At 44.1% G+C, this 17,225-nt stretch overlaps 1 protein-coding gene across 1 annotated transcript in view; it reads left to right on the top strand.

Annotated features, from left to right (window-relative positions):
• Window positions 1-17,225, top strand: part of LOC148514860 (protein-glutamine gamma-glutamyltransferase 5-like) — a 66,163-nt gene that overhangs the window by 14,623 nt on the left and 34,315 nt on the right. The window contains exon 3 of the mRNA XM_088480774.1: window positions 10,430-10,672. Within this exon, the coding sequence (XP_088336900.1) occupies window positions 10,430-10,672 (243 nt within the window). The remainder of the gene's footprint in view (window positions 1-10,429; window positions 10,673-17,225) is intronic.

Below are 17,225 nucleotides of genomic sequence, written 5' to 3'. Positions count from 1 at the left end.
CATTTCTTATCACCCATGGCTACGGAATTTTAAAACAGAGCATGCTGATCCTGCCATAAGTGGTATGAGAATTAGCCATTAGTGATTGCCTGGACAGGAAGGGAGAGAAAGGGAGCAGAGTCCCAGACATCAATCTCCCTGTTGTTCAGATACTAAACGGGAGTTTAATGTATGGGTATTTCCTATTAAATGCTTATTAAAATTGACATTTGTAGAGGGGCGTGACTTGGACGCAGAGGAAGAAGGCAGCATGGTGCCGGAGCTCTGTTAAACCTAAGCCAAACCATCGCGACACACCGGACTGCCTCTCCACCCGCTCTAGCCCTGCCATAGGGAAACAGGTGTCCCCAGTAACTGACGGGTCCTCCGACACCCCAACACCGGCAATCGGGACCCGGGGCCTAGCGAGGACGCGATGCGGCGTGCTGGTTCCGGACTTACTCTCACTCCCACTTCACTGGGAGTCCCAGCCCCGCATGCTAACACACTGAGCCTGCTACTGTAATCCCGTGACCGCGACCGCAGCCTCGACCGCTAGCTGGGACACACGGAGACACTGCTGGCCAGGTTTATGAGGCCACACTCTGCAACCAGGAGCCACAATATCAACAAGATATTTCTCCTACACCATAGGTGATTATAATGACGACACCCATGGTTTCTCTCACTCATGGATAAACACATGGCTCCACCGCCTACTCCTAAAACACCACGCGCTAGGAGAGGCAATAAGCGTGCTGATCAAAACATGGATAACGCAGAAGACATGCACTCTGCTTCCATGGACGCACGTAACAAAACAGACCCAACACCTGCTCCTCTCTCATATACAGAGATTGTCAGAGCGGTACGAGAGACTGTGGAACCACTCCTACAAAAACAAGTAGATAAATTTATGGGAGCACTGGCTGATATCAAATCATGAATGTCAACTATTTCACAATTAGTGTCAGAAAATGAGAATAGAATTGGCGCAAATTTCCATGAACTCTCGATATTGAAACAACAAGTTTCATCTCTGACATCCACCCAATTCCAGTTGCTATATAAGGTAGACAACTTGGAAAATAGATCTAGGTGCAACAACCTATGACTTTTGGGCCTTAAGGAATCAAGTAAAGGTGAAGATCTGACTAAATTTCTGCAGCTAGACCTCCAAGAATTACTCGGCATTTCAACTGAATTAAATACCCTAGAAATTGAGCATGCTCACTGTCTGGGACCTTACCGAGACTGTAACAGTACCCGCCACAGGGCTGTTATATTCAAATGTCTGAACTTCCGTCACAAAGACCTCATTTGGTCAACCACCTGACAAAAAGGTCCAATTCAATGGAATGGACAGCGTAGCCTTCTATTCCAGGACTATTCAGCAGAGGTAGCCAGAGCTTGTAGAAACATGTCTCCCGTGTGCTCACAACTCATCAAACTTGGAACTCGATTTGCTCTCATATACCCGGCTAGGCTCCGCATATATACTTCTCAAGGAGCAAAGGATTTCACAGAAGTAGCTGATGCTCAAGCCTTCCTCAACAAAGAGATCGAGGCGTCTGGTGCTTCTGAGATGGACCATAATGATTGACATTATGACGATTCCTTTCACTTACTCCATTACACTTATCAGGTTTTCTTTCCTTTTCCTCATTGATAATGATGCACCTGTTTGTTTATCTAATTCTATGTTTTCTCACTTGTGGTGATAATTTACTGTTTAACAGTTCTCAGTTATGCCAGTTACCATGGTGGCTGTGATTACAGCATTGCCTCTTATAAGATGTTATATTGTAATTCACAATATTTTTCTATATATCTTTACCTTTACCTTATTTTGTTTTTCATGTATAAATGTGGGCAGTACATGCACCCAAAGATTTTCACCCTACAGTACTCACTCACATTTTGTGATAACCTGCATGCCTTTGTCACTTTGACCATAACTATTACTTACAGATACCCTGAAGAGATTGCACTTCACCATCTCCTGATTTTCCACTACGCACATTTAATTTTTGTTTCATGTGATGTCCTCCCTCCTTAGATTTTGTACGTGGAATGTTAGGGGGATACATACTCCAGTTAAGAGAAGACGTATATTGACATACCTTAACAAGATCAAATCTGATGTTACTTATTTACAGGAAACTCATTTAACCCCTGCAGAACATATTAAACTAAATATGTTACACCACCAAGTATTAGCTTTCTCCTCATACACCTCTAGGGCTCGTGGTCTAGCAATACTGCTACGTAAAGGTACCCAATATGCTATACACTCTACTGAAGTGGACCAACACGGCCTATATATCATTATCGATGCCACTGTAGATGATTCTAGATATTGCATATGCAGTGTTTATGGACCTAATGCCTATGACAAATCATACTTCCTAGGTCTGATCAACAAGCTATACCCCTTTACTGACGCTCAGATCATACTAGGAGGAGATTTTAATTTGGTCGCTTCTCCAGTTTTAGATAGGAAAAACTCCTCTCGTCCCCCCCCCCCCTAAACAGTCTAAATTAGGGCTGAATTACATTGCTATGGAACTTAATTTGCTAGACACATGGAGAAAAAGACACCCCACTGAGCTGGACTACACTTATTTTTCATCCACCTATAATGCGTTTTCCAGACTCAATTATTTTTACTTATTCAACTCATTGTCGCCATTGGTCATAGATACCAAGATTGAACCCACATCTATATCAGATCACGCTCCAGTTTGGGTAAACGTACTGGGGAAGTTCACCTTGGGGAAACACACTCAGTGGCGAATTCCGGCAAAACTTGCTTCCTCCCTTAAATTTAGATCAATGCTAGAAACGGCCTGGGCTACTTATGAAATGAACAACCAGTACCATAAAGATGACCCAGGTTTATTCTGGCAAACTGCAAAGGCTGTAATACATGGGGATATTATCTCCTTTATGAAAAATTATAAAAGGAACAAGATGCCGCCTACAGATCCGCACAAACCTCTATAACGATGCTTTTCAAGCTCTAAAAGTCTCTCTCTCTCCGTTAAACAGAGCTACATACAAAGAATGTAAATTACACTTCAACCAAACTCTCACTCAGATGGATGACAAATAAATTTTTTCAGGCAAATTACATTCTTTTAGACATGGTAACAAACCTAGCCATCTCATTTCAAACATGTTGAGGGGAAGCAGGTCACATAATAACATAGCAGCACTTAAAGATGAACATTCCAATACACATTTTAAAGGGGATGATATAGCAGATATTTTCTTCTGTTATTATCAAAATCTTTATTCCCAGGAACCAATAACTAGTCATCAAAAACAAGCTTTTTGGGACACCCACTTTTTACCATAAATCTCTTCTACACAGGCAGAAAGTCTCACTAGTAAAATTACCTCTAACGATGTTGATCAAACCATTAAAGCCCTAAAAACAATCAAAGCTCCAGGCCCTGACGGCCTCAGCTGAGAATTCTTTAAAATCTTATATCCCCGTATAATCGAATCCCTGAGTAATGTGTTTAACTCTCTACTGGATGGAAGGTCTCTCCCTCAGTATTTTATCTCAGCCACTGTGAAAGTTCTTATAGCAAGGTAGAGATCCCCTATTACCCTCTTCAGACCCGTATCTCTACTTAATATAGACTATAAATTGCTGACGAAAATATTGGCTGAGAGGCTTAAGGTGATACTTCCATCGATCATACACTCAGACCAAACTGGGTTTGTGTGGGGCAGAAGCTCAGTTACAAACATTAGGAAAGTCCTCACCATGCTACAATCCTCGCAGGGTGCTGAGACAGGTGATCCCAGGTTCCTGCTATCTCTTGATGCAGAAAAAGCATTTGATTTGGTGACCTGGGATCACTTGTTGGAATCTTTAAGTCATTTTGGTATATCCCTTTCTTTTGTAGAGATATTAATGAAATTATATACTTCCCCCATCACCAGGGTTCTCACCAATAGATACATGTCACCCCCCTTCTGTATTCAAAGAGGGACGAGACAGGGATGTCCACTATCCCAGCTCCTATTTTGGATTTCGCTTGAGCCTCTGGCGATTGCATTGAGACAAAATGCAAATGTTAATGGTATTACTATTTGGGACCAGGAGAGTAAATTAACCTTAATTGCGGATGACATGATGATTTTCATCTCAGATCCCTTATATACCATTCCTGCAATTCTAGATACAATTTCCACCTTCAGCTCTTTTGCAGGCTACTGTATCAATGTAGACAAATCAGAATTGCTTCCTATTAATGCACCTACTTTCCTAACCTCACACCCTCACATCGCTTCTCTTTTCACAATCACGACACATAAACTTAAATATTTAGGTATTTATATACCAATTCGGCTGTCTTCCCTTTATGACATTAATTTTTCCGCACTCCTAAACAGATTACAATCCCAACTTTTAAATTGGAAAGATCTGAAACTTTCACTTCTAGGCCGAGTTATAGTGATTAAAAATATAATATTTCCAAAACTAGCATATATCTTACAGTCCTTGCCTATAACACTAACAAAGGCTGATATACTGTATTACGCTATACCCAAATTTTCTTTAAGTTTATTTGGAAATACCAGAAGTAAAAACCGGACCCTCGCGTTAAGGAGTAATCAGTCTAACCAGACTGATTACTCCTTCCCGTATGAAGCGCACAGACGTGGCTTCATCCTTTGAAACTCTGTGTCTATGCGTTCATTGGCTGAGAGAGGTCAGGCCCCACCTCTCAGCCAATGAACGGCTCCTCCATTGTACTCAATGGTGGGAGCCGCAGGGTTACTAAAGTTTATCCTGTGGCTCCCACCATTGACTTCAATGGAGGGAGCCGTTCATTGGCTGAGAGGCGGGGCTTGACCTCTCAGCCAATGAACTCACAGACACGGAGCTTCAAAGGATGAAGCCGCGTCTGTGCACTTCATACAGGAAGGAGTAATCAGTCTGATTAGACTAATTACTCCTTAATGCGAGTGTCCGGTTTTATTGCTTTATTATTTTAACCCATGGATGCCTACTGGAGAAGGGGACCACTGGAGGTAAGATAGGTGAGTATTGTATGAGTGTGTTTATGTATGTATGTATTAAAGTTATACTTTGTAAGGTGTGTGTGTTTCTTGGGATATTTCTTTACAGGTGAACTACAAGTCCCAGTGGGCCCTTAATGCCCCGCATGCTGGTACTTGTGGTTCTCCAATTACCAGCATGCAGTTGAGGCTTGCTGGGACCTGCAGTTCTACTGGAAAGACAATTTTTATTTATATCTCTTTTTACACCACACTGTCACAATCAACCCGCCACCCACCGCCCAGGGGTGGCGGGGATAGCCCGGGCTATCAACCCAGGCTAGGGGTGCCCTGGAGAGGGAGACCCCTTTTTTTGAAGGGGTCTCCAACTCCCCAGGGATCCCTGGCCCGGGCTGACTAACGGTCAGGGCTGGTGCTGCAGCTGGGGGTCCCGGTGATAGGGCTCCCCTGGCTGTGGCATCAGTCCCCGTTATAAAGGGTCCAGGCCTGGTTCTGGATCTTACAGGGAGACCCTACACAAATGTTTCCCTGTAAATCCAGAACCAGCTCTGCTTCCCATAGCCCTTGCTGGTTGTACTAATTTTTTTTCCTGTACTTAGTCAACCAGAACTGGGTTTCAGTAGTCCGGGGCTGGTTCTGATTTAGGGGGTGGCCTCACGGTTTTCTTTTTTTAAATGTAACTATTTAGACACTTTTTCCAGTCAGATACATGCAGGCATCTCACTGATGTCTGCATGTATCTGTGTGACAACGAACTGCTCATGCTGAAAGTGAAAGCATGAAGCAGTTCGTTGTGTCGGGGATTTGAAGAGTTATTTGAAGGGTAATTTGCCGTTCGATTTGGACATGAACTTGCCAAATCGAACAGCAAATCACTCTTCAAAACCCACTCAAATCGAATGTGTTTTGCAAATCGCAAAACAAATTGGCTAATAGTAAATGCAGTTAAAAAACAGTTTTCACTGCATGCGATTTGAGTCGCTAAATCACTCCTCAAATCGACCTGCAAATCGACCTTTAGTAAATTTACCCCCTTTTTCTTTTCCTTTCTCGTTTATCTTGCCTTAGTCATAGGGATTACCTCCCCCCCACCTCATCATCCTACTCAACTCTATTTTTTACCACACTTTGGGTCTCATTCAGACCCGGTCGCAAGCGCCGATGCGCTTGCAACCGGGTCGATGGTCCCCACAGAGCATGCGCACGTTGGAGCCGGCTCCGTCGTGCGCATGCATGAGACCCGGCTAGCGACGAGCGCTCCGTCGCTAGGGGTCTCGTAGCAGACGGGGCGAGCTGTCAATGTTGAGTGACAGCTCGCCCCGTTTGCTGGGCTGGCAGGGGACGTGCCCGGCCAAACGGAGGCGTTCCAGTCGGAACGCTTGCCGTTTGGGGGCGGCCCCACTGACATCATTGATGATGTCAGTGGGGAACTTCCTGCTCAAACAGAGCAGGAAGTTCCCTGGGGCTTACAAGAACCCAGACCCAACCTTAGGCTCTGGCCGTAAGCCCCGATGGTCGCGATTGTGATGACCATCGCGACCATCACCCTGGTCGGTCGCTAGAGCTGTGGGTGGTAACCGACAGCCTAGCGATCGATCAGAAGGCGGCACTTAAAAAAGTAAGTGGCCGCCCTCATTCAGAGCGATCGCTTGCAGCAAGCGATCGACTCTGAATGAAGTCCTTTGTATTTTATATTTTATATCACTCTCTCTTCCTAATAAACCCCCCATAGTGATTCAGGGTTACGATAATTATTGTGCAATGTGAACTGCTAGGTATAATAAATTGCACGTTTATGCTCAAATATATTATATTGATAATTTAATGTAATTTATGTAATTTTTGCTATACTTTTGTATCCAGTTTGATATATTTTCCGGCATTTGTTTTTGTGTATTTTTTTGATACACTTTGATTTATTTACAATCTATATTTTGCTCTAAATTGAAAAATTTAAAAATAAGAAGCAGTGATTTTATATTTGTTCACTTCAAGAAATAATAGTATTTTATTTGAATGTTTTATTGTATTCAATTCTTGAATTATATGATGTACAATGTATAACAATTTTTCACTGTTCAACAAACAGATTTAAAAAAAAAAAACTTACATTTGTATAAAGGCTATGTAACAAACAATTTTCTGTTGTTAATAATTAGGGTGTGTGGACACTTTTGGGCGCTACTTGAATCCCTGCAGCTGGTGATAATCCTAGGAGCTCATTCAGACCCGCTCGCAAGATGCGATCGCTCACTGGCAAAAAGGGGCCGGATATTTAAATTAAGCGCTCGCACTGTGTTGCTTAAGAACGCCCACTATGTTTTGCTACGGCAAAGTGCGCTTACAAGTGTCTGAAGACGCCTTGCCAATCACAACACACGTCATCTCCGGGAAATGTAGGATTAATCGGGACCATCATGAGAACCCAGACCCAACCTTAGGCTCTGGCCGTAAGCCCCGATGGTCGCGATTGTGATGACCATCGCGACCATCACCCTGGTCGGTCGCTAGAGCTGTGGGTGGTAACCGACAGCCTAGCGATCGATCAGAAGGCGGCACTTAAAAAAGTAAGTGGCCGCCCTCATTCAGAGCGATCGCTTGCAGCAAGCGATCAACTCTGAATGAAGTCCTTTGTATTTTATATTTTATATCACTCTCTCTTCCTAATAAACCCCCCATAGTGATTCAGGGTTACGATAATTATTGTGCAATGTGAACTGCTAGGTATAATAAATTGCACGTTTATGCTCAAATATATTATATTGATAATTTAATGTAATTTATGTAATTTTTGCTATTCTTTTGTATCCAGTTTGATATATTTTCCGGCATTTGTTTTTGTGTATTTTTTTTATACACTTTGATTTATTTACAATCTATATTTTGCTCTAAATTGAAAAATTTAAAAATAAGAAGCAGTGATTTTATATTTGTTCACTTCAAGAAATAATAGTATTTTATTTGAATGTTTTATTGTATTCAATTCTTGAATTATATGATGTACAATGTATAACAATTTTTCACTGTTCAACAAACAGATTTAAAAAAAAAAAAACTTACATTTGTATAAAGGCTATGTAACAAACAATTTTCTGTTGTTAATAATTTAGGGTGTGTGGACACTTTTGGGCGCTACTTGAATCCCTGCAGCTGGTGATAATCCTAGGAGCTCATTCAGACCCGCTCGCAAGATGCGATCGCTTACTGGCAAAAAGGGGCCGGATATTTAAATTAAGCGCTCGCACTGTGTTGCTTAACTATGTTTTGCTACGGCAAAGTGCGCTTACAAGTGTCTGAAGACGCCTTGCCACTCGCAACACACGTCATCTCCGGGAAATGTAGGATTAATCGGGACCATCATGAGCCATCGGAGCTGCTCGCAGCCCTTGGGGTTGCCTTATCCCGCCGCAAGCACAGCTATGAGTGGTAGCTGAAATACATGCAGGTGACGTGTACAATGAGGCTACTTTGCTAATTATGCACGCCCTTTAAACGGTGAATTTGGCGGCCTGACACGCCTGCGTTCGCACATCCACTCCCCCGTTCACAAGCACCTTCCCCTGTTACCACCCACAAATGGCAATATCTGTCACTCATAGCAGCGTCCTGATAGTGGCTTATGAGCAACCAAAATCAGATCGCAACGAATGGCTTTTGCACGTGCACTGCGAATTATACGCATGCGCAGATGCGCGAAAATCGCTTGGTGTGAGCGATCGCGCCTTAGCGGGCAGGTCTGAATAAGGTCCATAGTCCTTTCACCTCAAGGACAAAAGAAGAAGCTATAAATAGATGTAAATTGGAAAATCAGACTAGTGTGATTTTCCAACTTACATCTATTTATAATTTTTTATTATTATTGCGTGCATTTTATTGCATTATACAGTTCATTCGATCCCTAAGCTATTGTTTCAGGTAATGAACTACTTAGTGCATACTTTCATTAATTGTTTGTTTCTTTTGATGTTGGTCATCCGCTCCTAAAAGTTTGGACCTAACAAAACCATTTCGTTACTGGTGAGGAACCAAACTAAATTTGACTGAAGGCAACAGTACATGGATGACAGAGCTCAGTATGCTAACGCAGTGGTAATGTTAGTTAAAGCATTATAACCGTGGCCCTGATTCAGAGATGTAGGCTAATGCCATCACAGCTGCAATCCCGTACACAGCTGCTGTGTCAAAATATGCAAATGTTGCAGATACCTCTGATTGTATTGAGACACCCACCTGCGGATTTGCATATCCAAGCATCTGCGTACAAAAACATGCCCCAAAATCTGTCGTGACATGCCTACATTGTTTGCCGCCACTCCCCGTTACTAGCCCCCCTGACTGTCAATCAGACTGCAAGTAAATAGTCATTGCAAGCGACTACGGCATGCACAGTTTACCGATAATCATTCAACTGCGTCAATATTAGCACTGGGTATATCTCTGAATCGGCCCTGCGTCGTCACTATAACTTCAAACACGATGGTGTGCTCAACATTACGCTGCCGACAATGTGACTGTCGACATTGTGACTGTTACATAATTAATTACTTCCCGTCCAGTGTTACTTATGTATTTATTGATGTTTTGCTTGAAAAAGGAAACAAAAATAGAAAAAAACTATTTAATAATAGAACAATGCTTTTGAAGATTGGGAGCAATTCAATTAGCAGTGATGGGCACAAGGTACCTGCATTCCAACCCTTTCTCAGGCACCCTGCAACAACTAACATCACAGATTTTTCCCAGCACCTCATAGAGGTGGTGCGCAGGACAATCTGTGATTTTGCTGTACAGTAATTATTGGTGATGTGCATAGCCTGACAGTGGCCCTGATTCAGAAAGGAAGGCATGGATGCAGAAGCAAGCACCCATCCGCTGCGAGAATATGCAAATCAATGCATACGCATAGAGACTGCAGCACAAGACCATATTAAGCCACCCATCTCTCTTTACTCACAGCCTGATCAGCACGCAAGATAACGTAAACATTGGTAACATCGAGAACCATTGGACCCATTAGCATAATAGTGGTTGACCTGACCTGCTGCAGGATTTTGGCCGCTTCCTGTGTACAGCTTAACGGTATGGCTGCGTATACCGCAGCACTGCCTTAATTATGCACGCCCCTATAACGGCGTTATAACGCCTGCGTTCGCCTGACCACCCCCCGACACCACCCACAAACGGCACTACCTATCAATCAATATCGGAGGGATCTGCATACACACTGCGTGTAGTCTGCGTATCCTAACCCCAACGCACTGACTAGTTTGTGCACGCACAGTGCGAGTGCATGCGTTCTCTCCTGTGCGTTCCTTGCTGAATCAGGCCCATAGTGACCACACATCGACAATAATTGACTTTTAAACACTCAGTTAAAATATAGATCCAACCACTGTAATCTCTCTTTCAGGTCCATACCCATCCCAGCAAACAGGGACCCTCATTCAGTTCCCAGTAACAAAGCTGAGTGACAGCCAGACATGGAGCGCTGAGGTGGAGAGTGAAACTATGAATTCTTTAACAATCACTATTTGCACAGCAGCAACAGCCTGTATTGGGCGCTACAGTCTGTTCCTGGAAGGGACGTACAGGGAAACCTCCAAATCCTACATCCTGGGGGACTTCATTTTACTTTTTAACCCTTGGTGCTCAGGTAAATAGTTATGACTACAAATGAGATTATTGCCAGTGAATGCCTAAAAAGTAAGAAGCCAAAATATATTTTGATTTTACTCATTGCAATTGTATCTACATTTTATCAGACAATGTTTCATACATATTGGGCAAGGGTTAGGTACGGGATGCCAGCACTCAGGAACCCGGTAGTCAGAACCCCGAAGCCAACATCCCGACAGGGTTAGGATACTAACACCTGACATTAAGTATCCTAACCCTACCCCTAAATCTAACCCTCCCTACCCTAAACCTAACCCCCACCTCCCCTAACCCCTTACTACTTACCGTCGTGATGCTGGCATCAGGATTCTGACAGGTGTCAGGATTCTGGTGCCAGAATTGTTGGCACCGGCATCCAGGCAGCCGGGATTTAAACTACATCCCTAGGGCAAGTATGATACAAACTGTATGCAATTGGAATCCATTTTGTCATTTGTTCAAGACCCTTGTAAAATATGTTAAAGTAATAAATACACTAAATCACTAGTTCCCAAACTCAGTTCTCAAGGTACCATAACAGTCCAGGTTTTAAGGATATCTATGCTTGAGCACATATGGTTAAATGAATCCACCTGTGCTCAAGCATAGCCACAAAAAACCTGGACAGTTAATGTGCCATGAAAACGAAGTTTGGGAAGCTCTGCACTAAACCATTACAAAATAAAACCCTCCAACTAGCCATTCACTACTTGATGATTTTTGTATAGCAATCAAAACAAAAATGCAAAACCTGATTAATTTGCAGAAATATGGCTAAAGTTGTTGATTCTATTGCATGGCTTGAAATATTGAACACGTGTTAACCAGTATTATTATTATAACTATTAAAAAAATGAGAAATTAAAACACTATTAAAAAACAAGCATTCAAAATGGATGGCATTGAAAGATACAAAACAACACTGTAAGGTATAGTAATATACACTATCTGTCAAACACAAGCAATCTTGGCAAAGCCCAAAATAAAAAGTGTAGCAAGATCGAATTGTGGCCCTCCCTCTCACTATTATGTTGTATATTAAAAAGAACATGCGCAGTTTAACAAACCAAGCACTTCAGCGACAGAGACTGCTACTTTTGTGGCTGAAGTACTTGGTTTGTTTGGGCTCCTACAAAACAAGTGAACAATGGGCTTAAGGCAGCTAACAGCATTGTTAATCATCTCTACACTGTAAAAAAAGATGTCATTATTATCCTTATCCTCCTCACCCTCATCAATGTTAACGTCATCATCACATAATATTTGCTCATTCCCACTGTAATTCACCATTACAGAAGTCTCTGTGCTTTGTTGCATTTGGAAGCAAAGGTCTTCCTCATAGATACTGAAGTAAATTTTTATGATCATGAGTTTTTCCACATTTTGAGGAAATAGCAGACTCAGGCCCTGATTCAGAGCTGGACGCTCTGACAGAGCGCTCGCTCTGAATCAGGGCTGGCCTATTTTTTTTTTTTTAACGGCCTCCTGGCCGCTCGTATAGCTGTGGGTGACCACCCACAGCTATAGCGAGCGGGCAGGAAGATGGTCGTGTTGGTCAAGACCATCGCGACCATCGGGCTTGCGACAAGACCCTCATGGTAGGGTCTCGTTGCTGCAAGCCCCAGAGTGCTTTCAGCTCTAACAGAGCTGAAAGCACTCCCACTGACATCACTTGTGATGTCAGTGGGGCCGGTCACAGACGGTAGGCGTTCCCATGGGAACGCCTCTGTCTGGGAAGCCATGCCCCGGCCCACCCACCAAAGGGAACGTGCTGTCACTCACCATCGACAGCACGCCCCCTTTGTTGCGAGACCAGGAGCGACAGCTTGCCTGTCGCTATCCGGGTCTCGCGCATGCACACGACGGAGGCGGCTCCATCGTGCGCATGCACACTAGGCCACCATCGACCGGCTTGCGAGCGCATGGCGCTCGCGAGCGGGTCTGAATCAGGCCCTCAGTTTCTAAGTCACCATCTTTACTTATAGTGCTTCTCAACACCACATTTGTAGAGGTTTAGAAATGGTGGAAGGAGGTCTCTCTAGGAGTACAGTATTAGAAATGTCAGACTCACACATAGCACTCATGGGCACTCTTAAGGGATTTGTGAAGTTTGTGAACACAGGCCCTGATTCAGAGCCGCTTGCAAAAAGCGAGCGCTCGCTCTGAATCAGGGTGGCTGCTTTTTTTTAAAAAACGGCCTCCTGGCCACTTGCTAAGCTGTGGCTGACCACCCACAGCTTTTGCAAGCGGCCAGGTGAAGTCGCGATGGTCGCGACCATCGCGACCATCGGGCTTGCGACGAGACCCTTGTGGTAGGGACTCATTCTCGCAAGCCCCAGTGAGCTTCCTGCTCTAATAGAGCAGGAAGCTCACTACTGACATCACGAGTGATGTCAGTAGGGCCGCCCACAAACAGCAGGCGTTCCTTCAGGAACGCCTCCGTTTGACCAGCCATCCCCCTCCCCGCCTACAAAACGGGGCGAGCTGTCGATCAACATCCACAACTGCCATGTTTGTAGAGAGCCCCGGAGCGAGTGAATTTATCTCCACCATCTACCCGCTTGCGAGCGCATATCGCTTGCGAGCGGGTCTGAATCAGGCCCACAGTTTGTTATTCAGCCTTTGTTTTTTCTGGTGAACTGATTTTCCTGTTTTAAAGGTGACACGAGTAGACTTAGGAGTACATATACTAAGATGGAAGTTCTATTAAGAAGTGATGTTACCCATAGCAACCAATGATATTCCAGGTATTATCTTATAGAAGGTTTTAGATAAATGAGAAGTAGAATCTGATTGGTTGCTATTTGCAACGTCACTTCTTAAATAGAACTCCCATCTTAGTAAATTTTCCCCTTAGAGTGAGAAGGTGTTGCACACAAGAGTGTTTTATTTAAAACATTTCGACACTGTGCCTGAACACACAACAAAGTGTTTTTTTGTTAGTTTTTTAACACAGTGACTGAACACACAACAGAGTGCTACATAGCGCTTCTAGAAATGGTGCTTTAATGAGGTTTATTTTTAACACAGTGCCCGAACACACAACACAGTGCCTCACAGCGCTCCTAGTAATGGTATCCTAATGACATTATTTTTTAACACAGTGCCTGAACACACAACACAGTGCCTCACAGCGCTCCTAGTAATGGCGCACTAATGTTTTTTTTTTTTAACACAGTGCACACAACAGTATTTTATTTTAACACAGTGCATGAAGAACACAATAATAGTATGGTCCTTATGGGTTTTTTAACTGATTTTTTTGTAACACAGTCTCTGAACACACAACACAGTGCCTCACAAAGCTCCTATGGAAGTGGCAACCTATGGCATTTTTGTTAATAACACAGTGCCCCTTTAAAACAGTGCTCTTAATGGATTTTTTTTAAAACCGTGCCTGCCTGAACACACAACACAGTTTTTCATTAACACAGTTCCTGATACCCTGAACACATAACACAGTTCCTCAAAGTTTTCCTATGGTGTGCTTTTTTCAATAATACAGCGCCTCTTTAACTCACTGCTCCTAATGGCTTTTTTATTAGTAACACAGTGCCCCTTTAACACGGTGCTCCTAATAGCATTTTTTAGTGACATTTTTAACAGAACGACTGGCTTTGGACACACAAACACTGCATCCCACAGTCCACATCTCTCCCTCCTATCTCCAGTGTGAAATGAAGCCTGATTACAAGTGAGAGACTTCTATATAAAAATTGAAACACGTGAGATATGACGCCGGGAAGATGACGCAATCCAAAACACGCAAGTTCCGGCACCAGGAGATTACATTTTGCCTTATTTGGGGATGAGAAGTTGACAAGAAGACCCAGGCCAGGGCTCGGTTTGACTTGTAACCCCTAAGTTCGGATATGTTCATATTCCAGGAATCCGAACCTGCACATCTCTAGCAGTAACTCCGCAATAAAAGCACAGGGTTAACAATGATATGTGTAACTGCTGTGGCAGCGGTAATATCGGTCTCACTAAAAGGAGCTAAGTACTGTGGCACTCTACAAACTGAGGCAAACGAAGGTCGCGCATGCGCACAAGCCTGGCGGTGACATCATCCTGCCAGCGCATAACATCAGAGGAGACAGCCCAGGAGCGCACTTCCATCTAACAACACGAACACATGCAGGCAGTGCAAAGATTTTACAATCCTATCTTCGCCACAATATGGACACATTTTTGCATTGTGAGTGTACTAAAGAGTGTGTGAGCCAGGGGCATATTAAGACAGGTGGGTGCCAGTGTCAATTCCCTGTCCAGGACCCCCTCCTTTCTCCCCGGCGGCCGGCAGCAGACTGACTGCTGACGGCAGCAGCACTAGACTCTAACCACTTGTCTGTGCCCAGAGTCTACTGCGCATCTACGCCATTTCTTCTTCAGACTCCATAGGTGGTCCAAAGGGATTACCATGGGGTGCAGTTGGTTGGAGTGAACCATACACCAAACAGTTAAAGCTTTAGCTCCCAAGATGCCGCAGCTTTCTTCCATATATACCCTGCCCCCAGCCACAGGCAGCCAGTTTTTTCATTTGGTGCTGGCAGAAGCAGTAGCACCTTTGAGAAGTGCTCTACGTTGCCTATACCATACGCATCCTCTCTTAAGGATGCTACAGATAGAAAACTAGAGTCTTGTCTTACGTCTGTTTACTCATTTTCTGGCACTATTACTAGGCCGGCTAGGGCCACAGTCTGGGTTGCTCAGGCTATTGAAGGATGAACGCTACCAGGGAGCAACTGGCCTTCATCTCCTATATTTGGGAGGTGGCCTCTTATTTGGAAGAAGCTGCGTTGGATACTGGACTCCTTGCTTCTAAAGCATCTGCGACCTCAGTGGTCACCCGCAGAATCCTTTGGTTATGATCCTAGACAGCGGAATCTAAGAAAACCCTCAAATCCTTACCTTTCTCTGGCAACATACGTTTTGGACAAGATAGTGGCTACTCTGGCAGCCTCAAAATCTGTTTTTTTGTAATCAGCAGCTATTCCTAAGCCTAATAGGTCTTCCTATCAGTCCTTTGTCACCAAGGTAAGTCAAAAGGACAGTCCTTTGCAAGGCAGCCTGATTTAGACAATAAGTCTAGATCTAAGCAGCCTTGGGCGACCAGACGTCCAGCTCCTAAGTCTGACAACAAACCCTCTGCCTGATGGGTGGGCCTCCTCCACAAGAGTGGGAGGCCAACTTCTGCGGTTCGCCGACTCATGGCATCAGACAACTACAGATGCCTGGGTCAGAGAAGTGATCTCTTGTGGATACACTCTCACTTTCCGGAGACATCCTCCCATTCACTTCCTGCTGAGTTCAGGTGTTGTAATACCTGTTTCTTTGGATCTTCAAGGAACTGATTTTTATTCCACTCTCTTTTTGATTCAGAAGCCAAATGGGTCTCATCGGCCTATTCTGAATCTCAAACCCCTCAACAGGTTTATCCGAGTGCCCAATTTCCAAATGGAAACTTTATGAGCTATTGTTCTGGCAATGGAACCTGGGGATTTTATTGTTTTCATGGACATACATGATGCGTATCGCATGTGCCTATTAAGGCACCCCACCAATTTCTATGGTTTGCTGTTCTGCAGCAACAATACCAGTTTCAGGCACTGTCATTTGATCTGTCAATGGCCCCTGGGGTCTTTACCAAGATAATAGCAATATGACAGCCTGCCTGAGGAGTCAGGGAGTCAGAATCCTGCCGTACCTAGCTGACCTCCTAAGTTTGGCACAGTCACAGGCTGTTTTACGACGCCATCTCCAACTGACCATTGTCTGTCTGCAGGCACACGGCTGGCTCATCAAATGGAAAAAGTCCTCCCTCTTTCCAACACAGAGGATGGTACGGTATATCTGGGTGCACTCCTAGATTCTCATGTACAAAGGATTTTTCTGCCAGCAGACAAGATTTTGGTACTGCAATTGCGTGTGCACAACTTGCTCTGCAATCAAAGAGTAACCATTCACTCAGCAATGCAGGTCCTGGGGTCTATGGTATCCACCTTCGATATGCTGGAATATGCACAGTCCCACTTCAGGCCCCTTCAACAATTGATTCTCTCCTGGTGGAACAAACAGTATTATCTGATCCGGTCCCAGACGATCCTCCTCTCTATGGAGGTTCGGCTTTACCTCTCATGATGGCTACAGACGTCCCATCTGGATGAGAGTTGTCCTTTCTGGGTTCCAAATTGGGAACTTCTCACTATGGATGCCAGCCTTCGCGGATGGGGCGCAGTGACAGGTCATCATACCTTTCTGGGAAAATGGACAACTCAGGAAAGTCACCTGCCTATAAACATCCTGGAGCTTCGAGCTGTGTTCAGGGTGCTCACTTTGGCGCGACATCTTCTCCAGGGCAGGCTGGACAATGTTCCAACATTGTGAACACAGTTGCCTACCTCAACCATAAGGGAGGCACGCAAATTCGGGCAGCCATGCGGGAGGTAACACACATCCTAATGTAGGCCAAACATTATCTCCCAGCAATCTCTGCAGTATTCATCCCCGGAGTCTTCAACTGGGAAGCAGACTTCATAAGCCATCAGGAT

Source organism: Taudactylus pleione, unplaced genomic scaffold (genome assembly GCF_031769625.1).
Source record: "Taudactylus pleione unplaced genomic scaffold, aTauple2 ptg000256l, whole genome shotgun sequence".
NCBI classification, from domain to species: Eukaryota; Metazoa; Chordata; class Amphibia; order Anura; family Myobatrachidae; genus Taudactylus; species Taudactylus pleione.
This window is presented reverse-complemented; position numbering and strand designations above follow the sequence as displayed.